The 25,630-nt window shown below is 41.6% G+C and overlaps 1 protein-coding gene across 2 annotated transcripts in view; it reads right to left on the reverse strand.

Moving 5' to 3' along the window:
* CNTN3 (contactin 3) overlaps window positions 1–25,630 on the reverse strand; it is a 95,305-nt gene that overhangs the window by 12,577 nt on the left and 57,098 nt on the right. For both annotated transcript variants that reach the window (XM_039695319.1, XM_039695320.1), the window contains exons 4-11: window positions 24,495–24,698; window positions 23,424–23,526; window positions 22,265–22,449; window positions 14,446–14,582; window positions 12,193–12,322; window positions 10,964–11,114; window positions 3,320–3,447; window positions 1,511–1,686 (exon numbers count right to left, since the gene is read on the reverse strand). In XM_039695319.1, coding sequence (XP_039551253.1) covers window positions 1,511–1,686; window positions 3,320–3,447; window positions 10,964–11,114; window positions 12,193–12,322; window positions 14,446–14,582; window positions 22,265–22,449; window positions 23,424–23,526; window positions 24,495–24,698 — 1,214 coding nt within the window. The remainder of the gene's footprint in view (window positions 1–1,510; window positions 1,687–3,319; window positions 3,448–10,963; window positions 11,115–12,192; window positions 12,323–14,445; window positions 14,583–22,264; window positions 22,450–23,423; window positions 23,527–24,494; window positions 24,699–25,630) is intronic.

Below are 25,630 nucleotides of genomic sequence, written 5' to 3' on the forward strand. Positions count from 1 at the left end.
AGCTCCAGGCTTGTTGTCCAGGAGCATCTTCCCAAAACACATGAGGTGATGTCCCTTTTTTGGGAGAAATGAGCTCCAACATGGGGAACTCACACTGGGAGGGCATCTCCTGCCCGGAACCCCCAGTAACCTCAGTGCCCTGTGACCATTTGTCTCAAAGCCCTAAAAAGAGAAAAACATGTTTTCTGTGGCCATTACCAGTTTGATTTCTACACAGAATTCATGGAGGTTTTATCTGGAACTTGTAAGTCAAGTCATGACAGATTTTTAAGGCGTTCAAATGTGTAAAAAACAAAGATTAATTCAGTCCGTTCTCCAGGTTATTGTGAGCACTTTCATTTAAAGGTTGCACATTCCAGGCTGAATTTCCCATTTTACAAGCCCAAGTTCTACTCTTTGCTGTTCACTGAGTATTTAATCTTTACTCTTTTTTCCCCATTGCTCTCTCTCAGATCACAGCATGTGGTTATTTCTTGGATCATGGGAAAAGAAATAAAACCTGAATGAAACTGTAACTTCCTATCCTGTTAGGGCTCCTTGTGCAGTTTGTTTTCTACACCACTGAACAGAGAACTTGATATTAAACCTCTGCTAAACAGTGTCCCTTAAAAAAAAAAAAATCTCTGCTTTGTGTCAGCTCAGTTACTTAACTCAGTTCCAGTTGAATTTTCCAGGTGAAAAATGCCTCAGTCAGATTTTAATTTTTAAATTACAATTTTTCTGGACAAGCAGCATTTTCTTCAAGGACAGAACCCTAATTTGTGGGTATTTTCAGCTACTTTGGCCACTGATCCATTGGCAAACAGTAGTTTGGGAGAAAGGCAAAGCCATGACTTTGAGGTTTATTTTAGTCTTGGAAAAAACCATGAACCTTTCAAAACATTTGATTATTTTCCTTTGTTTCAGCATTACAATGTCTCAATTCTTTATTCAACACAAGCTGAAGCCAATTCTGCCTGATTCCCTTCCATGTGTGTGCCTGGTCTTCTGTGAAAGCACAGATGGAAGTTGTTTGCAGGACAATTCAGTGCTGATTGCTTACAATAAATTAAAAGTTGAGTCAAAAGCAATCTAAAATCCATCTCCTTGATTGGAAGTGGGTATTCAGGGAATGCCCAACACCAGCAGAGAATGCAAGCAAATCACGTCCTACACAAATTCCAGCAAACTCAACTTGAGACATCTCACCAAAGGGGAGGGGGGCTTCAAACAGAAGAGATTTACTTGAAATAAACCTCAGCAAAACGTTAACTCTAAATTTCAGTTATTTGTGGGGGGTTGGGAAGAGTCTCAGGGGACTGGGGGAGCAGAAGGAAGCTCCACTGTGTTGTAGTAAAGCAGATGAGACTCAGTTTCTTTGTGGAGGAAAAGCCAATTCTTTTGGGACTGGGGAGGGGAGAGGAAGAAGAGGGAAAAAGAGGAGAGGAGAGGAGAGGAGAGGAGAGGAGAGGAGAGAAGAGAAGAGAAGAGAAGAGAAGAGAAGAGAAGAGAAGAGAAGAGATCAGCTCACCCCTCCAACCTTCTCCAAGTGGGAGGCATCCCTCTGGAAGTCTGTGAGGCTCCCGTTGAAGTACCAGGTGAAGCTGATGTCCAGCAGGGGATCGTGCTGCACCTGGCAGGGCAGCACCACGCTCTCCCCAACGGTGACATCCATGTTGGAAGGAGCCAGGGTGATCCTGGTGGGCTCTGCAGGGAGCACAGGCATTGGTTATTGGATTTTTCTGCAATGCTGAGCTTTGCCTGACACCGATATCCCCCCATTCCTCAGCTGGGATCAGTGACAGCCACTTGTTGCAACAGGACACGAAATAAAATTACATGCATGCTGGAACTCCAAGGTAAGGAGAAGGGAAGTTTATTTTCTGACTCCAATATTTACAGACTTTCAAAAGTGACAGTGGATTGGAGGATGAAATTGCCACCTCTCCAATGACACTGGACAAACCAATAGGCCATCAAATTTCTCCTCCTCCAGAAAGGAATGCAAAATAATAATTATTTATATAAAAGTGTGTGAGAACTCCATTACAAAAATGTAAACATCGGAAGGCTTAGAAGAACTTAGAAGAACAGGGCAACAGGCACTTCCAGAGGTGCAGCTGGAATGGGAATGCTGCCTGGAGCTGTGTCAGGCAACAGCCACTTCCAGAGGTGCAGCTGGAATGGGAATGCTGCCTGGAGCTGTGTCCTGGCATTTCCAGCAGGAGCTGCTGGGCACTGGAAGGTGAATTTAAGCCTGCTGAATCCACAGGCAGGAATTACTATGGGAGGCTCTCAGCAACCCCACTGGGCTTTGAAGCAGCAGCAGGCACTGGACAGGTGAAGAGGTGGGAGTAAGGGAAGAACCTAATAAACCCCAGAAACTGCAGGAAATCCACTTAAGGAGGAGCACACTGGATATCTGGGTCCATACATCACACAGAACATAAATACTGTCATTAAGAACAGCTGTTTGTTATCCCAGAATCAGATTAACGGAGAAAAATTTCAGCTACTGTAAATACTGTAGCAGTAAAATTTAATTCTAGGAATTCTCTGTATATAATTTTATTATTTGTATATAAAGGGATATGAATCATTTAGGAGCACAGGCTGAAAACATGAAGCTGTTAATTCACTGAACAAAATAATTCTGTTTGGACCTATGAGATTTATAGGATATGTAATGCAGTGGGATATTAGATAATTCCGAGATTGGGAAATCTTTCAGATATTAAAATCTTTGAAAAAGAACACTATGAGAGAAGACATTTTTCAGATAAACTTCACAAACTCTTGGCTCTTTTCATCCAGTATCTCAACCAGCAGCCAGGAATGGATGACTTGGAGGAAGGATCCCTCTGAACAACAATTCTGTATAAAATTTACTTTTCAAAGACTGTGTTCTACTGCCCATGGAGTCCCTGAATGATCCCCTGCAGCTGGAGTTTCCACCACATCTTTTTCCATAAGCAAACAGCATTTAAACCTCTTTTGGGCAAAAGATTTTCGACTGGAATACAAAATTACCTCAAAGATTTTTTTTTGATTGACATGTTTTTTTCATAACAAATTAAAAACCCCCACGAACTTAAAAGCATAATTGCACTATTTAGTGTTTAGAGCAGTGAGAGGAGGGAGGGAAGTGTTCAGAACTCCCTCACATGTGAGAAATATCTCTGTCAAAGACAGAAAAAAATCCCTCAGTGTCTTTTACACTCATAAAAGAGCTGTAACAGCTATCCTTTTATCTTGATACATTAAATAAATAACTTCTCATACCCTTCACATTCTGCCACACCACTGCAGGCTCCCGAGGCTGCAATTGCAGCTCACCCACCTGTAACTATCAGGCTGGTGGAGCCCCTGGCTGTTCCAAACTGGTTTGTGGCCAGGCAGGTGTAGCTGCCAGCATCCCCCTTGGTCACGTTGGCTATCCTCAGCCCTCCATCCTGCAGCAGACTGATCCTGAAAAAATACGAGGAGATTTTGAAAGTCGTAGCATTTGTAGACAAAATGTTTTCATGCTTTACTGTTATCTCAGACATATTAAACTCTGTCAACAATTAGGAAGAAAATGAGCTCCATGCCAGCTGAAACCTGGGCAATTACCAGCCTGGGGTTTGAAAATAAGAAATTTGAACCCAACCATGTATTACTTGGGACATATCACTGTGAACCCAACCAGTAGAACCAGTTTTTTAAGAGATGTGGGCACACGTATGGGCGAGAAAGAGAGAAATCCCAAGTGAGTTCTGTCTTTTTTAGCTGCACCAATTGAAACTGGAATAATTTTCAGCTCTTTTGTTGTTTACCTCAAGCAGCCTTGCACAGCAACTTTGAAATAACTGTGATTACCATGACAACTCCATAGGGCTGTTCAGGAACTTCCTTTGTAGAAAGGACTTGCAGGACAGAAAATTCCCTTCACCCCACACAGTGAGAGCATGGAAAAGCAGGAATGTGCTTAGAGAAGATGTGGACTGAAGAAAACCCACAGAGGGACAGAGGACAGGAATGTCCCCACAGCAGAGGTGACATCCCAGACAGCAGCACTGCTGAAGCACAGGTAAGGCTGATTTGAGTCCTATTTTCCCTATTTTCTTGTCTTCCCATCTGTTCTACCCACAGCTCCAAGGACTTCTACCCTAAGACAACCTGCAAGCACCAAAAAACCTGAATATATAAAAAAATGTCCACAGTATTAACAAATTCAAAAAAATACCAATTTTCCTGATATGCCCAAGTCAAAAGGGCTTCAGAACTTTTCTCTCACAGCCCATCAACCCATCTGAGAGGCACCAAACTGGAGCACAGCACCTTGGCTGGGTGGTGATTTGGAAATTTGGGAACTGAGCTGCAGAATGAACAAACAAACCCTCTCCAGGCAAAGCTCTGCCTGCATTAGCTGAGTCCTGCTCCCTTTTAGGGGAAGTGCCAGCTGAAAAGGCAGAAAATGTCACCAAACTTGACACTGCCACCTTCCCTCCCTCAGAAGAGCTGGGGGGGTTCTGCCTGCTCACTTCCACCTGCTGCTTCACTCGGCACAAAAGGAATTAATTCATCCCACACCTTTTATTTTCAACACTCTGCAGGTAAAATGATGTCAGTAAATCCCCACCACTCGTCCCAGCTGAGTTCTGTGGCTGAATTCTGCTGTGTTGGGATCAGCTCTCCACCAGGCTGCAGTGAGGGCTGGCTCAGTCTCCTCCCGGGTGACAAGTGACAAGGAATGGCCAGGGAGGCTTACACTGGATTTTGGGGGAAATTTCTTCATGCAAGGGTGTTCAGTGATCTTATCCTGCACTCTTAACTCCTCTGACCCAAACCCACGTGCCCTAAAGGCAAATCCCAGCAGTGGGAGAACTCCAGGGCTCTGGAATTCCACTGCCCCACTCCGCCAGCAGCAAATCCTCCTCATCCTCCAAGCCTCTGAAAGCAGCAGTGAGCACTCTGCCACTGCTGCACTGCTCTGTACAAGGAAAACAAAGAGTTTTTGGAATTACAACACAGAAATATACACCACTTTTCAAGGCTTTTCCCTTAATTAGTGCAAATTGCATTTGGTATTTCCCTAAAAAGGGTGTTTCAGCTCTCAGTGCTGGAGCTGAGCTACTCTTCCTCTGGGCAGAGGTGGTGCAATAATGAAATTAGCAGATGCAAATTACCAGAGATAACAAGGCACCCTGTTAGAACAACAGACAAAAGCATCTTATTGGGGTGAGAAAGAGAGCTATAAATAGGCAGTTTAATCCATTTATAACCACGAAGCATCCTGAGGTACCTCAGCTGATGTGGTGGCATTTGAGGTGTTTTTTCAAGGGAGGATGTGCCTCACCAGTGACTTCCCTGGGGTTCATTAACTTGTTTTGGAAAATTCCTCAGTCATATTTGGCTGCACTTCATGTTAGATGGAACATTTAAAATTAATTAAACCGTGCCATATGGTTTATAGGTATTTTAAATGTGTTAAAGACATGAGTAATACATTTTATAGGTAATTAGAATGACATCAAAAAAAGGTGTTAAAATATATCAATTATGGTTACAAGCAAATGCTGTTGCACTTTCTAGCTCAGGCTTCATCTGCTTTGATGCAATTTTCCAACAGAAAAAAATACAAAACTAAAGAAACCCCAAGTGTTGACAAAGCCTAAGATCAAACAAAGGAAAAAGTGGGATCAGGGAATAAACCTGAAAATGTCTATTGTTTAATTAAAATGAATCACTTTTAGAGTGCTCTGAGCTACCTGCAAGCCTAGCTTGCCTGAAATAATTAAAAAGAAAGCTTATTAAAACCCTGATATAATTAAGAATAATTTTTTTCTAGAATTAAAAACAAAAAGCAAACAATACATGAAAAAATTAGAGAAAAATAATATAGTTGAAATAAAATCTTTCCTGGTAAATTAGAAAAAGAGCAATGTTCCACTTTTTCCAATTACAAAACAGTAAATGCAGCTCAGAGGAAACTCCAAAACCAGCTCTGCCCCTCCTGCTGAAACAGGAGACAAACCACAGCTTTCAGTTAAATTTGAATTATTCAATATTCACACCCAGTGCTGGAACACTGCCAGGGAGAGACCCAGACCTGTGACACACACAAATAACAATCCAGCCTTTGGCATTCCTGTATCCACAGGTGTTTTCCCAAAACTGTTTGCTTAAAGCCAGCAATTTTCCATGGAAATTCCATTTTCCACATCCAGCATCCTACTTGTACCCTGGCAAATGGCACAAAACCTTCAGGGACCACGGGGGGAGTGATGGTCCTGAATCCACCTCCATTCCAGCTGGAGATGGATTTAGGACCTGTTGGGTCATCAGATCACAGCATCACTGATAAACTCATCATCTCTCACTAATACCTGAGCATAATTAGGGGAAATGGATGTTTGGGGAGATTCTTTTTCTCCACAGTCAAGTAAAACCCCCTTAACTTACCCTTACACACTGAGGTCAGCAGGATGGGGAGAAGGATTAAACAACTTCAGGACTTTGGGGTTCCCAATTTGAGAGAGATTATACCTCTTTATACACTTATTAAAAATTATACCTCTTTATATATTGATATTTAGAGAGAGAAGACAGTGTGCCTCCACTGAAACCTGGTGTCATTAATGCAGCTGTTGATGACTGCAAACCTGTTCATCTTCCCAAGGCAATGGTTTATTTCTGAACTACCAAACACCATCAAACTCAGGAATCACTGCCTGTTTCATTTCTCAGATTATTCAGAAAAAAACCCAACTATTTTAGATCCTTATTGATATGGTAATAAACACAAACACGTTCCTTTCCAGCTCATAACACCTCAGTGCAAAGGAAGGGTGGAAAAGTGGGTCAAAGCTGTCTTTTAATGTATCAATCAAATTCCAACTAAATTAAAGCAGATTAATTAACAGGCAAGTCAGCAAAATAAAATCCTATGCAAGTACTGGTAAGTAAATGCATTACTTTTCACATCACAGCACTTCAAACTGCAACACAAAATGAATAAAAATATTGAATTCAAATTGCAAGGAAGCTAAAACCATTAACTAATACTTCTAAGTATAGTGCAATATTTTATCTGGAATTATTTCTTTCCCCCTTTAATTTGCCATCACTTGGCCACAATGAAAGCTGCTAAAACTGGAATTTTCCTAGGGGAATTCCACTGGGAAGTCTTTTAGTGAAGTTTTTGCAGCATATTCTCATCTTTTTCTAGTCTGGTAAATGTAGAAATACTAGGAATAAATGTGAGTTTGTTTAAAGGGGAATTATTTTTAAATGCTGCTCTGCATTTTCACAAAATCCTGGTTTTTAACCCTCTTCCAGTCAGGTATTTGAGCCAGGAGTTCAGACCCACTACAGCCCACAGGCACTGACTGTCAAGCAAAAATTGAAAATTACAAGTCATGTACATACATAAAACATTAAGGAAATCTTGGAAGGGGTTATGTCTGGACAACAGCTATTTTAGTATTTATTCTGGTTTTGGTGAGTTAAACCAGCATCAGGAGCATTTAACCTTCGTTAAACCTCTAATCCTCCTTTTCTGGAGGATAAAAAGACAACAAAAATTCATCCATGCAGAGGTGGAGGTGTCTCAGGCATCCAAAAAATTTAATTCCCATTTTCTGTCTTTCCTTCTGCATGTTATCCTATGCTTTCACTGCTCTCTGCACTCCACTGCTCTTTAATGTTTAGCTCTCTTTATTAAAGATATTCTAGAAAAAAAAATCACGTACTTCGCAAAATTAACAAGAAACAAGATTGCTTTCTTCAATGCTGAGCGATTTCTCAGCCCACAGCTCATGAATCCATTTTGAATTATATTTTCTCCCCTCCACAAGACACACTATATTCAGCTCATTTAATTAAAATTTACTGAGTCATTATCCCAATCTTCTACATACGGAAAAAGCAGCGCCATTTAAAAATAAATTAAGAACACGAGCAACAGTGCCGTCAAAATGAAACTCTCTCAGGCTTTACTAAAGCACTGTGGTCAGTACCTCAGTGAAACCCAAGTCCTCTGATGACAAGAAATTCAAGAGTTTGTGCTTTATCTTTATTATTCAAATAGGAGTTTTCTTAAGACATGTTTCTGAAGTTTTCTTAGCCATGCTGCTGCAAATGTAATTAAAATTCAGCTCCTTTTGCCTCCCCACCTCTCCCAGGTGCTGCCCATGCTGGACCTCCCTTGTGGCAGGACCTCAATCCTCCTGCTTGCTGCAATTAAAGAAGAGGAAACCCTCCCCAGCAGACTTCTCCACTGGAAATGGAGTTCAGGGCTGAAAAATGTACTGCTAATTTGAAACCCTTTCCTGAATTGCAGGAATTTGTACAACTGCATGAAATTCACGAATTGCAATTATTCACAGCAGACAGTAATGAACTCCAGGGTTTTCTGCAAAGAACCTCTCTCTGCTCTTCTCCAAAGGCAAGTTTATTTCATTTAGATTAATTCAGGATTACTGCCTTGTTATTGTGCTTCCTCTGGAAGCCATTTACAGTATGTTGTCAAAAATGCAAGCTCTGGGTCATATTTTGGAATTACCTGCACTTGGCAGAAATAACAGCTGTAATTTATGTTCATAAACCTAAAGCAGGCAGCATCATGTTCAATTCATTTCTGCAAACTGAGTGTTGATTTCTTCAGCCTGGTACTATCACAGCAAATGAAACTGATACCGTTCTACTTTTTATGGAAATGGAATGGGGACAAAAGCTGGGAATTTTCCTGAATATACAAAATGAGGTGCTGTGTGGTTTTTGCACACACTTCACAAAAGCAGTCATAAAAATAAAACTGAGATCCATCAAAAGGCAACAAGTTTCACATAAATTTTAGAGGTCATTGTTTAATTTAATACATTAATATTTTTTAATTAAAGGCTAGAAGTAGTGCTATTTTGAAAGGGATTTTGCTGGCTCTCTTGCAGGCAGGCAGCCAGTGAGGCTGTGGCACCATGTCCAGCTCTGCAGCAACAGATGCCCCAACTTCTGCCAAATTGTCACATTTGACAACACTTAACACCAGAACTCATGAAAACTCTTGAGGCCCCTGTGAACAAAGAGCCAGGGCAAAGATGGCAGTGCCCAAAGCTTCTGGGCACAAGGAGACAGCTCCAGCCACAAAATAAATGGCACAAATAAAGGTGGCACAAATGGCACAAAGATGGCACAAATAAAGCTCTCCACTGAAATCTCTCCAAGTTTTATCTATCTGGGAGCAACTTCTGTGTTTACAAACTGCAGAAGAAAAGCAGAACGAGGTGTTTTACAGGAGCAGGACCAGAAAAATTTTGTCTAATTTAGAAGCAGGTTCCTGATGCCAGGCTAAGCTTTGCACAAATCAACACCCAGTCCGAGAGGAGCAGGGACACACTCCTTAAATCACACCACAGTGCCATGGCAATCCTCCTTCAAACCCTCATGTTTGCTTTCCTCAGTGCCTTGCCTGGCCTTGTGGACCCTCTCTGTCCATGAATGATCCTGCCAAGCACAGTGACACCAGAGAACAGGCACAGCCAGTCTGTCCCCACTGCTCCCAGCACACACTGTGACCTTCCAGAGCTGCTGGCACTGCAGCCTGTGTCCAGCTCGGGCAGAAAGGCTGAGCTGGCCCAGACTGAGCTCCCAAAAACCAATTCTGGCTCCTCTGAGCGTGCACAGCCTGCCCTGAGCACTGAAGTAAGTGCCCAAAGTGCCACACTGACTGTGCCCATGCCAAATCACACCTGTAACCATCTCAGCCACACCTGCAAGGAGCTCCTGTGCTGCCCCAGCTCCTTCCCTGGAACTCCCAGCCTGTGCAAATACTGAAATGGAGAACAGAAAGGCAGGGAAGTCAGCAATGCCCACTGTGGGAGCGTTGCATCCACATTCTCTGAAAAATCCCCTCACCCAGGATTTTTCTCCTGGGAAGCTGAGAAGCCTCAGAGAAAAGGAAAACAATCCTAATCTCATTTGCTTCTCCTGTGTTTTGCTCCCTTAGAATGTGTTTGGAGATTGTTTCATTGGATTCTGCTGTGAGTTGTTTTCATTCTTTGGCCAATCCGTGCCAAGCTGTGCTGGGACTCTGGAAACAGTCACCGAGTTTTCATTATTATCTTTTTAGCATTCTGTATCCTTTCTGTAATCTTTAGTTTAGTATAGTATTCTTTAATATAATATAGTATCATAAAATAATAAATTAGCCTTCTGAGAACATGGAGTCAGAACTATCATTCCTTCCTTCCTCAGGGGACCCTGCAAATACAAGATGGGAGAGCCCTGTGTTGTCTTTTTATACAATTTAACCAGCACACCTGTGCTGTTTCAGTTTATGACTAATTCAATAATGCTTTAATGGGTATTGCTGGAAAAAACCATTTATATGTTGCTGGAAATCAATAGCTGGGGGTGTGGGTGAATTCCAAACTCTCCCCTGAGAATTACAATCCCAAAGCACAGCCACTATCACCCTAACCCTCACAAATGAACATGAACAATGATGGCATCTGTTATCCCTGGTAGGATCATGGCTGCTTGGAAAGAACCTGGAAGTGCATTTTCTTTTTCTTTTCATGTTTTCATCTGCTACTCTTGACCTCCAAATTAACTTTTCTCTCTTTTCTCAGCTGTATCATCCCCATGGCTGCAACACATCTCAACTGCCCCTTTGCCAACATTTTCAGAGCATTTTGTAGAAGCCTTTTAGTATTTCTGTACACACTTTGCATTCCCAGTTTTCTATCAGTACCTGGCTCTCTCTATATCAGGCCCTACATTAAACTGAAAACAAAATCTGACCCCTGACCTTAGAGAAAGCAGCACACTTGCCCCCTCAGTGCTCTCATACCAGCACAACAAAAAAACAAGCAAAAAACCCCAGGCCAGCCAGACTTCAGAGAGACTTTACAAGTGTTTGGATCTACAGCTGACACTACTGCATAAAAGGACACAGAAAAGCTTCTTGTAAGATTAAAACAAATAAACCAATGTAACATGATACCTTCCATTTTCCTGTAGCTTCTCACCTCCCTTCTTCCAGGAACATTTGGCCTTAGGGAAAGCTTTGGGTTTGCACTCAAAATCAACTGTGCTGCCTATCTGAACCTGGATCAGTTTCTTCATCGGACTCTTGGAAAAATCTGGAGCAGAAGCTAAAACAGAAGGGGTAGTAGCAGTGAAATAAAGCACTTTTAATGACATTAATGATACTACTAGTTAGCACTTACACGAGCACTTCTCACATTCCAAACGTAATTAACACCATTAATTAGTTCAGACAGATCTTCTATTGGGCAATTAGGCATTTTGTCCTCCTTTTCTGTACCTCATCCTGCTACCAAAGGTCTCAGCTTGCCAACAAGGCAAGCACAGAAGATCACAGCCAACAAAGCTCAAGGAACCCAGTTTCATGTTCAGCACCCGCCCAGGTGAATGCTCTGCTGAAGGGAGCAGATTTCTCTAATTAATATCACACCAGGAGTCTGACTGAACCTCAGGGAACTGGAATGTTCCCAGTTCCATGTGCCACTGGGTGTCAGATGTCAGGAAATGACAGCGCAGCTCATCCTGGGTGAGGTTTCCATGAATTAAGTTTGGAGAAGGCTCGTGGCCTCCTCTCCCTATGTAACACTGAACTTGGAAAGGAAATTCAGTGTTTGAGGAGAGCGAGGCTGAAGGAGCCTGGCGTGCTCATCCACACCACAAAGGGAACCACCAGTGTCCCCAAAGCACAGCTACAGCTCAGTCTGGACTGTGGCACAGGTGTGTCAGTCCCCAGCTGTGCTCCCTCCAACCAACAGCTGTGACTACTCCAGCCCCAAGCACAGGCAGCCTGGGGGTGGCTCAGTGCCACTGCCTGTCCCTGGCTCCTGAAGGGCTGCACACAGAGGTTTTTAACCCCACGGTGTCCCTGAGCCCCCCACAGGAGTGAGAGCAGCTGATGGAGCCAGCAGCTCCTCCACAGCACACCAGGGGTTTAATCCCAAACCCCCATCCCTGCTCTTCCCCTGTGAATAATTTATCCTGTTCTGTTTTAAATCAATGATTGGCCTGAAAATCCTCTGGCAGCAGATGACTCAACTCCTCAGCTCTGCAGATAAAGACATCAGGTTGACAAAAATGTTTTATTTCAGTGACAGCAGCTGAGTGAGTTAAATCTGAGGTGCAATCTGAGGGGGTGTGGAGAGGGATAATGAGGTTTGTGTTTTAGTGAAAAAAGGAACATCTTACCTACAACCCTGAGCTCTGCACTCGAAGAGATGACACCATGTTTATTTTCAGCTATGCACTGGTATCTGCCAGAATCTGTCAGATTTAGATTTGATATTGTAAGTGCACCATTTTCAATTTGGATCCTTCCCTGAATATTAAGAAAAATATCTTTATTGATGATATATTTCCTGTGAAAATTTTAAAATAAGTAAGGAACAGGAATAGAACAGCATAAATACAATGGATGGGGTAAATGCAAAAGCATAATCATGAGAACAGTTCTAAAAGAAGTGACAGGACTGCAGCACGGTACAGCAATGGTGATCAGATATGGAGATTGATGCAGTGTATGAAGTAATTCTTCAAATTTTCCCACTTGCAGTGAGGACTGGCAATCTCAAATGCCCTTTTATTTCTCCAGAAATACTGACAGAATCCTACCAGCCCCCTCAGACAGACCAGAGTATCCAAACTGTGCAGATGGCCCTGGCATTTCACACTGTTTAAGAGATTTCACATGTGCCACTTGCTAATGAGCTCCCTGTAACACTGCAGAAAAAATGCCAGCAGCCATTAAGCCAAAGACACAAACTGAAGTGCTTGGAGCCAGCACAGCTACTCAAGAACCTGGGACTCCTCACCTTGCTTATTTTGGAAAGCTCAATTACAGCAGCAAGTGGCTGATCTGAGAGGCAGAACTGGCGACAAAAGGAACCAGTGAGAAAGGCAAAACCAAAGGAGCAGCAGCTTTGAGGGAAACCAGAGACACAGGAATGCACAAACCCCAAACTGCCTGCCCAGAAGTGTTTTCTAAAGGCTGCTTTTGGATCTGGCCCAATCCAGGACAGCTCAGCTCCTTCCCTGACAGCTCCTGAGCCTGGGGAACAGCCTTTGGGGAACCAGAGACACAGGAATGCACAAAACCCCAAACTGCCTGCCCAGAAGTGTTTTCTAAAGGCTGCTTTTGGATCTGGCCCAATCCAGGACAGCTCAGCTCCTTCCCTGACAGCTCCTGAGCGCAAGGGGCTCATCCAGACAGACAGACAGACAGACAAGAACCTCAAAGGGGAAAAAGCTGAGTGTCCACGTCTTGATGTCCTCTGTAGCATCCCAAGCTGCTGCTCCTAGGGAAGATTTGTTCATGGGGAAGAGAAGAGCTGAGTGGAACAACCCCAGAGGTCTTTGTGAAGGAGACCAGCACACATCAAGGGGCAGAGGACACCTGATCAGTGCACACAGAACTCCTGTGGTCCCTGCCAGTGCTGGTTCCCAGAGCTCCCTCACTCTTTCCAAGGGAAGTCACAGCCAAAAGGCTGCACAGCAACACTCCAAATGGGAGAAACAGGAGACTGAGTGATTCCAAGGTGTTTTTGTACCTCCTGAGGTAAAAAAAGCCCATTGCCTCAGTGACTCTGGATGACACAGCAACAATGCTCTTAAATCACCCAGAGGAGATTTTGTGCTCCCTCATTTAACCTGTCCACAAAACACCACCACTCCTTTTAGCCAGCATGGATCTCAGAAATGCTTTCCAGTGCTCTGCTGATTTTTCAGAGCCATCCAGTGAATTCACCTGAGCAGGCCCTTTCTGCCCCAAAATCCAGCGCTGAGCACAAGGCACAGGCCAAGGGCAGAAGTGCCTGGAGTTCATATTCCTGATAACCTGAATGGGGCTGCTTTCCAACAGAGCATTGAGACTTAAAATCCATAAATAAGGGGTATCAGATCCTGTTCTGCATTTCTGACCTTTCCCCTTCTAACTTCAACCTCTCTTCCCTGTTACCAAATGCATTAATTTCAATTAATTTATTATGACACCTGCATTAAAGCAAATATCTATGTTATGTTGCTGTTTGTATTCCATTCTTTGCAACAAGTAGTGGTAAACTCTTGAATTTTGTCAAGAAGTTGGAAAATATTTTCTTACTACCTTTAATGAAACGCCAGCTGCAAATATAGTAAAATAATTCAAGCTCTCCATCTCTTATTTATAGTTCTTTATTTATAACTTTATTAAACTTCCTTCTCCAGTCATTCCTTACATGTTTCTTTCTGTGATTCTATTGTTTTTGAATCTGCTTTTAGCTGGAATATTTCTGTACAATATAATTTGTCTTTGCAGCCTTTGAGGCTTCATCAGGATACTCTCAAAAACTACAAGCCCTATATCAAAACTTCTCTTGACTAATACACCAGGGAACTCTGGATTCTCTTATTTGCATGGATATTGCTAATTTTACACAGCACCACTTCTTCCCAACAGAATGTTACCTCTATTGCCAGCTGCTCTCCATTCTTCAGCCACCTGTAGGATGGTTTGGGCTTCCCACTCGCCCTGCAGTCCCAGTACAAAGTGTCCTCCACAGCAACTTCCACGTCCTTTATGCTCTGGATCCAGTGAGGCTTTGCTGCAGGTAAAGCACACAACAAAGACCCCCACAAGTTACTGCTCCTGAAGACAATCAAAGGGTTAATGGGCACAGAACTCATCCATTTTCTGCACAGACTCATCTGCACCAACAGAGCTTCCCACTGCTTCTGCTCCAAGCCCCCTGATGAAACAAATCACTTATTATTCCTCTTACACATCTTTATTATGAGCACTAAACCCGAAGAAAACTGAGAGTACAGATCACTAAAGCTGGACTAGTGAAACCAATATTAAAATCACTAATGATTAAACAACATCACTTTGCAATTGAGGCAAATGTAAGAGAAAGACATTAATGGCAAGACTGAAATTAAATAAGTGATGTGGCTAAATCATCAAATTAATGCTGAAGAGAATCCTTTAAGTCTTAAAAAAATAATGGTATGTCAGCCTTAGTGCTAAATACCATTTAAATTGCTTTCTAATGCAAGGCAGCACTTAACTGCATGAAAACATGGATATATGAGATTGTTTTTGAAAGCAGAAGTCTTGGCACAGAATTTGAGTAATGCAAACCAGTAGAATAAAGTCCATAAAAATCACTGTTTTTTTAAGACAAAATTTGAAGCAATAATACCAGACATCCTTCAGAATTACCCAAAATACAGTTAAAACTGTAAAGATATTTAAAACATCCATTACAGCCTTCACAGGAAGGAGAAAGCTCACTTGGCATATAAACATCAGTGCATGAAAGACAACAGTAATTTATTTTTATTCCTTTAGTGCTGTTTCACACATCAGTTCAACACTGTGTTACAGATAATTTTTGAATTTTCTTTGAATTTATTTAATTCACTAGAAAGTTTATAATCTCAGCCTATGCTATTTCTCCAAGAAAAAATAAATTCTGGACAGCGTGTATGGAAAAAACCAGATGAAAGAGCAGGGTGAAACTTGGCTGCTATAGGCAAAGAATTTTCCAGAGTCAATTTGCTTCTCTTAAGTCACTAATTTAGGAAAATCTCCATGTGAAGACACACATGTGAAAACAGCAGGGAGAAAACAAGTCCTTGGTGATGCAGAAAACATTATTTACTACATGAGTTCAGGAAGGACAGAAGGTCAGATTAATTCCCATTGAACCTCCCACTACACTGGAGTTCAGCGGCAATTAACTCAGGCCAGGGAAATTAATGATTTGCCCATGGGCACGAGGGAGGTGGGCACAGCTGAGAGCTGAACCTTTCCACTGCCACAGCACCAGCCAAGCCAGGCCTGGGTCAGGGCTGGCACTAATTCCATTTTAAAACAGTCCTTCTTTCCTAGCATGGAAATTTCCTCTCAATCCCAGGCTCTGCAATGCAGTGAAAAGACCTCAACACGACCATGCCCAGCACCAGGCTTTTATGATAATGATTATTAATCTAGTTATGATTTATGTATCCATATTTAGGGTTAACTCCTTACAGAAGAACTTCTTAAAATGTATTCACTGAGGTTTTAACTACTAATAAATACTGGAATTCAACCAATATTTGCTGACAGTGAAACCCTCTGAATATTACTTTTTTTTCACATCCCTATGAGGATTAACACCTTTCACAGATTTGGGGATAATTTATTTTTTTCACCCTCTTTATCAAGGTCAGCTGCAAAATACAGGATGACCTGATCTTTCTGTCACATGGATGTACAATTTCACTGGTATTAACTGGGATTAATACCAGTTACAATAACTCCAAAGTCCAAGTTACAACACTGGAGTTCAAGCCAGCCCTTGCTTCATCCCACATTGTCACTGGGAGAATTTGTCCCACATGTGTCAAGGGAATGAAAGCTCAGGGCTCCATGTAATGAGAACTTTGCACACCTAAACATTCATGCAACATTCAGCAGTGCTTGAATTACTGATGCATCCATACATGTGGAATATTTAACATCTGCTGCCCATCTCCACTTGAAAGTAGGTTAAATATAATCTATTTTCAAGTCTAAAGCTCTTGGATTCAATTCTACCAATTAAAAATCATTGTCTATCTGATCTTGTTTCAGGACTGTGTCAGGCAGTCTCCACAGGAGGCTTTCCCAAGTTCCCACACAACACAGTAAAGCAGAAATGCACAGAACAGCTTCCCAAGGCCAGGGTGAGGAATTCCTGCTGCTTGTCCGTGCACAAGAGAGTGCTGATGGAGACTTCAGTGATTTCCTGGAAGAAGGCTCTTTTTCTCTTCCAATTCCTGATGGAGGAGTTGAGCAGGAAGAAAAGCACCATTTTCAATCTGCCTTTGAAAGAGAACAATTCCCCCAACCAGATCAAAATTGAAAAGGGGCAGTTCCAGCTGGGAATACTCTGAGTCCTGGCCAGGATAAAGGTGCTTCATGTGCAGAAAGCAAGTCAGAAAATCAGAAAGGAGCTCTGATACTGCTCTGGTGCTCTGACACCCTCCCAAAACAGGAGCAGGACTTGCCAAGCTCAGCACTGCCCATTTTTATTGAGCTCTGCCTGAGGACACCTGAAGGACTCTGAATAAACAGCTTTATTCCCCTCAAGGTTTAGTCACTGCCAGGCAGATTTTAGCCCAAAAGATCTGATCCCACCATCACTGCCACATCTGTGCTCCTGAAGGAAGACTTGGTAACAAAGCCTCATTTTCTCCTGGAACTGCTGCAGAGTAATTGTGAAACCTGGATCTTCCTGAGGAGAGAAAAGGAGTCACTTCTTCCTAAAGCAAGGAATAAGCAGGCAGCACATCCTTGCTGAGATTTAAAAAAAAAAAAGATATTGTCCTATAAGCCAAGAGGTTGGAAGTTAATTTTAAAGGAGTTCACAGTGCAGGGTTGGAGGCTGTGACAGGAATCTGTATTTTGGGGCAATATTAAGAATTCTTGGGAACTTGCTGTGCAATCTTCATGAAAGATTCATCTGGAGCTCCCCCAGGATGAAATGCTTGTAGGTAAGTGATTTTCTGAAGCAGGTTAGCCGTCAGCTCCATGGCCAGTCACTTGGAAAAGCACCAGCCTGGATTTTGCTTCAGTTGTTTCAGCCTAAAATATTACTCGCAGTGCTCGTGGTCCCAGAGGCAAGGAGAGAACAAGTGTGTAACTTCATAAAAAGCATCCCAGGGAGAGGCCTCTCTCATCTTTCCTGCTGGTTATGATGACCCTGCTCTCCCAGCCAGTTAAGCCTGCAGGAAACAACTGTTGCTTCATTACACTCCAGGCCCTCCCTGTAGGCCAAAAGGGAAGGAAGAACCATTTTTTCAGGTTTTACAAAATCCTTTGTCATGTCCTGGGGGTTGATGTGAAGGAAGACCAACTGCAGGGATGCTTCTGGCTGAAGAAGTGACATTTTCCAGAGGCTTTCCAGTGCTGGGATTTGTGAGTTATTTGTGGGCTAACCATGCACAGTGCATCAAAACACGTGTTTTTTATGTATTATTTCCTTCAGAGTGAGAGAATCCAAAAATCTGTTTTTAATTCTACAGGCCAAGGGAATGGAGGGAAGGGAAGGCAGAACTTCAGGGCCATGACTCCTGCAGGGAGTTCTGTGCTCTGCTGGGAACCAAAGCCCCTGGGGAGCTCCTCCAGAACAAAGACTCACACAAGATGTTCCCTTTTCACTCTTGCACTTCGACATTTCACCATGAAAGCTGGGCTGGAAATCTCTGAAACACCTCTGGGGAGCTCAGCAGTTGGGCAAGAAAATCAGAGCAGAAAGAACTTTGCAGAGCAGAAGAGAGGAAGTTGTGAAGCAAATGGGGGAAAAACCCACCCCAAAAGTGTAACCTGCAGTTCTCCTGCCTCAAAGACAGGCTCTGACACTCCCACTGATGAATCCTTACTTCATCTCAAAACTCCAAGGACTTCAAGCACAAATCACTTTTGTTCTGCTGAGCCAGCTGGGCCTGGAGAAGCAGCTGACACATCTCTGAAAATGTCCATTTTCTGGCTCCCACTGGAAAATAAGAGTGCACTCAAGCAACAGGTAATTCCAAATCACTGGGAAAAGCTTTAGTATGTAAAAGAAGAAAACCTGTTTGTCTGGGCAGCAAGAAAATGACATTATTAGACAGCATTAACAATTAAACTCTAGGTGATCAAACTCAGCAACTCACTGATATTATTCAGTCATTTGTAACTCTGCTGTTGATGTTTTGAAGACATGCCAAGCACAAGACTATCAGATAAAACCCTTGAACGGAGATATTCTTCCACATACACAAACAACAGTTTCAGTTTAGTTTTGCTGGTAGATTATTTTTAAAAAACCCCAAAATATACCAGTATTTTTAACACAGTAAAAAAAATAGGTAGATCCTACTAATTCCTCGGGGACTTTGTTATCACAGACAAGCACTGCAAAGCAAAAGGAGAAGAGCAGCAGAATTTCTTTCTCCCTGTCAAACATTTACCTTGGTACTGCCAAGCAGGACTTCTGGTATGTCAGCATGGGCTAATTAAGAATATATTTCCTTCAATTATACTTTAAATTAATTGCTTTACATATCTTTACCGTGCTTCATGTTTAATTGCATCCTAAAACACAAAAATACAATTGTTTCATCTCCTCTCATTTTTCTCTGCCATGAAACATCTCCCTGGATTCTTTTTTTTCTGTTATCTCTTTGTGGGAAGCTAAAAGTGATGACAAACGAACACGCTAATAAAGGGAAAGCAAATTATTTAAATCTTCAGGTTCTACATTCAATCAAAGTTGGATAATCTTCTCCTATTTTTAGCACAATCTGAACTCTCCTGAGTAGAAAACTGGCATTTAACAAATGTTGGAACTGTAAAAAGGACAAAAACCAGAACATTTGATGTCAGGCTTTTCTTGATAAAATCCTTCAGGAGAGAAAAGGAAGATTAATAGTCTGTGAGTATTGCAGTGAACCCAGAATATCTGGTTTAGAATATCTATTTTAATTACCAATGCCAACTATAGGTTAAGAGCTATATTTAAAACACACCATAATTATAATAAAACAGACTCATTTCATTTCTTTCAGGAGTCACAGATGTGACAGATTTATGGGAATTCTTGGGAAACTGACTATGGACAGGACTGAAGCTGAGCCTATGCTCAGGGCTTTGTGGCTTCAAGGCTCATAATAATTCATCCAATAATTCATTACTGGATGAAAAAGGAAGGCTTTTAACCAAACTATTTATGAACTGGAAAACCTGATTTTCAGATTTCAAACTTTGCAGTTTCAGCTCATAAAACAAATCAGAACAGGAGTGTTTCACTTTGTACCAGAACAATGAATGTTTTAAGCTTTGGTTTAGGACCAGCTTTATGTAACATTTACAAAGAATCCTTAAAGTTTGCAAAGAAAGAAAAATCTATTTTTCAGGCACATCAACGATTTTTATCAATATTTTTTCTGCCTAAAGATTTCTTCTTCATATTATTTCACCATGACAACTTGCAAAACATTAACCCAAATCCTTCTCATACTGGGTTTTTTTTTGGGTCAGGCAGAAATGTGCTTTGTTCTGCCCAGAGGAAAATTAACGTTGTCACTATTGAAATAAAAAGATGTTTGTACTTTTGTAATGTTTATCTTTTTCTATGTTTGATAAGCGGACATGCCTTAAATGTCCACCAGTGAAGTGTTCTAACACCAGCCACCATTCCCTAAAAACAGATTTGTGGATTTTTGACAGCATTGGTACTTTCTGGCAGATGGGTGATTTTTTACTCTATGTCTCCAGTTTATTGCATTAGTTTCCCCCAAATCCTCATCTGCTTTTAGAATAACTTCCTTAAATATTGATCTTTTATTGGAAGGCTGAGTGGGATGTGGTTAGATTTCTTCCCCAGACAGATTTCTGGGCTTTGGCACCAGATGAGGTGGCAAACCATCAGAAGATATTATCTTCAGTTATAAAACTTCAAATTATCAAAGGAAGTTATAAATGCTCTTATCCCAAATCCAGGCTTGTTGGAATTCTAACTGCAACAACAAAGCAAAATAAGAAAGATTACTTAAATCTATTTAATTCTGCAGAATGGGTTCCATGAAGCAGAACAAATGAAATGAAACAGTTGGAGTGCCATTACTGCCATTACTGCTCTCATTATTCTTCTCAAGATAAACATTCAGACCAGGGATGACTCCTGACATGGGCAGCCATTCCTACTGGAGAAGGAACTCCGTTTGAGGGCTCAAATCCCTGTCTAGATTTGCACTGAAAATGTTCACGATGATTCCTGCAGTGGGGTTGCTTTTGTTCATTAGCAGCATCCTTTATTTCAGCTCTGTGGCCTTTTAATGAGCAAAGAAGAATTTGGGCAGCAGGGCAAGAACCCCAGGAATGGCCACTGCTGGAATTACAAGGACTGATGAACAAATCCACTCTATTTTATATCTAATTTCTCTATCCATTTTTTATCTACTCTAATTTATATCTGATTTACAGTGATGTATCTCACAACTGCCCTGATTTAACACTGCCATAGGAATGTTGAGCCAAAATGATGCACAAACCCCAACTCTGGAACTCCCACGCAAAAGTGACCTTTTCTAAATTAAGGTCACTTAATAAAAACTTGTAAATTTTATTTAAAAATAAAATGGACAGTGCCAAGTTTGTCATGGCAGAGGACACTGGCAGGTGAAGCAGCTTGGATTTATTGCCCTATGTCAATCATTGGATTTCTCAAAAAGTCATAATTACAATCAGTGCCTGGGAAATTTGTGCTGCTTCAAGTCCCCTGCCCAACCTGACCCTGAAAATTTCCAACAAAGGAACCTTCATTCAGTGTAAAGATTAATTTGGAAGTTGGTAGGGAGAAGAATTTTCCTTCCTCCTCATAAAATCTATTGTGCCTTAAACTAAAATCTTCAAGGAGCAAAGTCTGTGTGTTCTACCAGCCAGCAGCTCCCCATGGAGAGGCAGTAAAGAACTTGCTCCCAGCTGCAGAGGAGCTGTGCTCTGTGCCTTACCCAACTCAAAACCCATCTCCTTGCTCAAATATTCCTCCATGAGGGAAACATTCCAAGGCAGAGTCAGAATCACTGTTTAAATTGCCATTGAAGTAAAGAAAATTATATTTGCTGAGATCTGGCTTTAACAAAAATTGTCAATTACCACTTTGTTGCAAATCACTCTCGCTTTACACCACCACCAGTGTGCTTTGCTGATACTCATTTCACTCTATAGCCTTAAATGCACAAGAGACTGCTTTTTTCCCAGCTATAAAATTTCATATTATTTCATTTCCTATACTGGATTATATCCTCCCATTTATTTACTCATTTTAAAATAAAATTGGCTGTTTTGAAAGCACAGGATTGAGAATATCCATCAGTAATCTTTTCAGAAAGCAAGACAAAATTTGTACTTCCCATAAATGGGAGGTCTAAATGATCCCCCAAATAAATCCAATTGACTGAAAATTGCAGGTTTCACCAATGGACCAAGAAGAAATGTTGTAAAAAAAAATAAATGTCTTTCCATCAGAGAAAAAACCAAGCCCAAGCACACTCTGCTCTACTCTCAGCAATCCTTGTGAGCTTTTAAGCCATTTCTTAGAGACCTTACCAAGAAACTGATGCAGAAGTTCTCATTTTCTGGAAGGACTTAAATACCATGGATTTTTAATGGTTCCAAATGGAACTGCAGAAAGTGGAAATCCCAGAGTAGCCCAGAGCAGTTTGTGTTTCATGAGTAAAGAAAGGTGGGAGAGACAGAACAGAGGTGTCCTACCATAGTAAGTGAGACGTCCTCTTGCAATGTTTTTGCCCCTGGAGTTTTCAGTAATGCATTCATAGAGCCCTGCATCCTCCTGCTGGAAATTAGGGATTTCAATCATGCCATTGGATTTCCTCAGCTTTATTTTACTTGGAAATGGCAGCCCGTCAGTTCTTCTCCAGTTAATCTGAGGCACAGGGCTAAAGAGAGAGTAATGAGATTTTAAACAGTTTTGCTTAAAGCCCTTGATTGTCATAATGAGATACTTAAAGCAAACTAAATTCAGCAGTGACTTGCAGGCTGTGTTAAAAGCAGTAACCACACTGTACATGACAGATGGTCAGACACTCAGGCACCTGATTTGCATTCCCTGCTGATTCCTACGCTGCATTTGTGGTCCCAAATTTGTCAGGAATAACTCTGTGAACGCCCAATAACTGCAACATTTCTTGTAAATCAGCACTGGCCTCCCCAGAGGATGGGTGAGATTTACCAGTGGCTTCTTCTATGGAGGGAGAATCCAGGCAAGGATTGGAATTACCATCCTCCAGCAGCCTTTAATTCTCTGATTTGCAAAGTTTGCCTCCCCTCTGCAGGGAGCCAAAGCAACAGTGTGTGATCAAGTTATCAATCTGATATGGGCACCTGACAAACTGCCTGCAAACAAAGCCCACACTGGTAAATAAATACATTTACAGAAACACAAATGCATTCTCAGATCATCTGTGAAAGAGAAAAGATATCAGCTGCGAGTGAAGCATCATTCAGAGGAGAAATGCATTTCAATCTTTATTTTAGCTATAAAGAAAGAACAATATTATGAAAGCATCAAGTACATTTAAGGGGAAAATTCAGACAACATTCTCACAGACTTCAGCACCATTTCCTTGAACAAAGAAAGGAGACTTAGCTCAAAGGTCATATGCAAAACCACACTGGAGTTAATTTGAAATGAAATGTAAATTCCTGTGCTGCCAACATACACATCTTAATTCTAAACAAAATCAAAACACACTCCAAGAGTCTTTGCCCTCTCCTTTCAAGGCAGGAGCTGTGATGACCAAAATCAGGGAAACATCAGAACCCCCAGCCCTTGTGCAGGTGAGCCCAAAGGTGCTTCAGCTTCCAGTGAAGATGAACTTCAGCTTCAGCTTCCAGTGAGATGAACACTTACTTTCCCAGTGCAAAGCACTCCAGCTTCACAGTGGAGCCTTTGGCTGCTGCCAGCGTCTCAGGGAACTGAACTTCTATTTTGGGCTCGTATTCCCCCATCACACCTGTGGCAGACAATTGAGAAGGTCAGATTTTGAAGGTGATTTTCAAAGGGTTTTCTTTCTCTCTCTTGCAATTCAAGATTATTTATCTGACAATCTGCTTATAAAGGGAAGCACAGTGAGATCAGAGACAGAGTTAGGATGCAACAAAGCTTATCTTATAAGAAAGTTTGACTGCGGGAATTGGAAAAACAGAAACTTCCACAGACACTGAAGGATTTGATCTGCAGCATTGAGAGAAGCTTGGATTGATGTAAAAATACAATACACAGACATTAAGCAGGAAAATAATAAACTTCTGTTTCTATAGATGTAGGTGAGACTATCCCTTAAGTGAGAAACTGTATTGATAAAATGGTGAAGGGTTTATAATCTAAATGTGGGGTTGAATGGAATAAGTAACAGAAATATAGAAGTTACAGAATAGAAATTAATAGAAATAGAAGTTAGAGAACAGAAATTATAGAAACAGAAGTTACAATAGAAATAAGGAATAAATAACAGAAATACAGAAATAGAAGTTACAGATTAGAAATTATAGAAATAGAAGTTAGAGAACAGAAATTATAGAAACAGAAGTTACAATAGAAATATATGTGTGTACATGTGATAACAGCCCATTGGATAAAAGTATCCACAGTGCAGCAGAAGTAAGTAAAAGTGAAAGGTTAGATAACCAAAATAAACCCTGTGGAAAGTGTCCATCGGTTTAGAAAGTTCTATACTGCCTTGTGTCAAAGAATTTGTGACTACTCTGAGCTATGACCAAGTTCTTGCTCGTCCAAAACCTCACAGACTCTACGCCTGATGTTCATCTGAGAAACAGATCAATCTCAGCCCCACAATGGCCCCACCCCTTCATTACAAAGGTGACAATGACAGCACAACACATGAGATTTTATGGTTCAAGAGCCAATAACTCCGGGAAGCCAGCGATGCTGGGAACGCCCCAGGCCCCCTGGCAGCCGTACCGTCGGTGCGCAGCACCAGGGGCGTGGGGGAGCCCAGCACGGGGCTCCTGCTGGCCCTGCTGGTCACCACGCAGCTGTAGTTGCCCACGTCGGAGGGCTCCACCTTGGCTATGTACAGGTGCCCTGTCTCCTGGGACACGAAGCGCCGGCTGTCCTCCTGCACGAACGACGGGTACTCGTTGAAGATCCAGGCAAAGGACAAGTCTGGGTGGGGAAAGCACACAAGCAAAGGTGTTTGATAGGATTTTTCCATCTTTTTTTCCTTCAAAGATCACTTTATTGCTGTATTTGACAGCACTGCTGTGGCATTCACATTTCCAAAAAAATCCCTTCACACAGGATTTTTCTCTTGGGAAGCTGAGAAGCTTCAGCGAAAAAGGAAAACAATCCTCATCTCATTTGCTTCTCCTGTGTTTTGCTGCTTTGGAATGTGTTTGGAGATTGTTTACCCACAGGTGATTGTTTCATTGGATTCTGGTGAGAATTATTTTGACTCAATGGCCAATCAGTGCCAAGCTGTGTCAGGACTCTGGAGAGAGTCACGAGTTTCATTATTATCTTTTTAGCATTCTGTAAGTATCCTTTCTGTATTCTTTAGTATAGTTTAGTATAGCATTCTTTAATATAATAGAGTATCATAAAGTAATAAATTAGCCTTCTGAGAACATGGAGTCAGATTCATCATTCCTTCCTGCCACGGGGATCCCTGCAAATACAGTACACTGCATCATTTACAGTACTTTACTGCGTAACAAACAGGGCCAGTGACTGAGAAAAATACAGTTTAAAAAGTACCAGAAAGTTGCAAAAACCCCACATTTTTTCTTCACCATCTCCTCCAGCATAAGAAAAAAAAAAAAAGCAAAAGAAATCCAGAATATTGAGCAGGCATGTTTAAATCTCCTTTTCTTTTTTTCTTTTTTTTTTTTTTTTTTTTTAATTTAACATGCACGGAAATAGGAGCAGACAGAAAAAAAGAGAGCAAACTTTGCTAAAATGGAAAGATTATTCATTCAGTAGCTACTTAACTCCTCAGCCAGATGATTAGCAGGTAGAAACAGGACAGCAGTATCCACGTGATAAGGATGTCAGAAGAAGCCTAAATTCCCAGTAGGGCTCATCACACAGCAAAATTA

Source organism: Passer montanus, unplaced genomic scaffold, assembly GCF_014805655.1.
Source record: "Passer montanus isolate IOZ18808 unplaced genomic scaffold, ASM1480565v1 scaffold9, whole genome shotgun sequence".
Classification (NCBI taxonomy): Eukaryota; Metazoa; Chordata; class Aves; order Passeriformes; family Passeridae; genus Passer; species Passer montanus.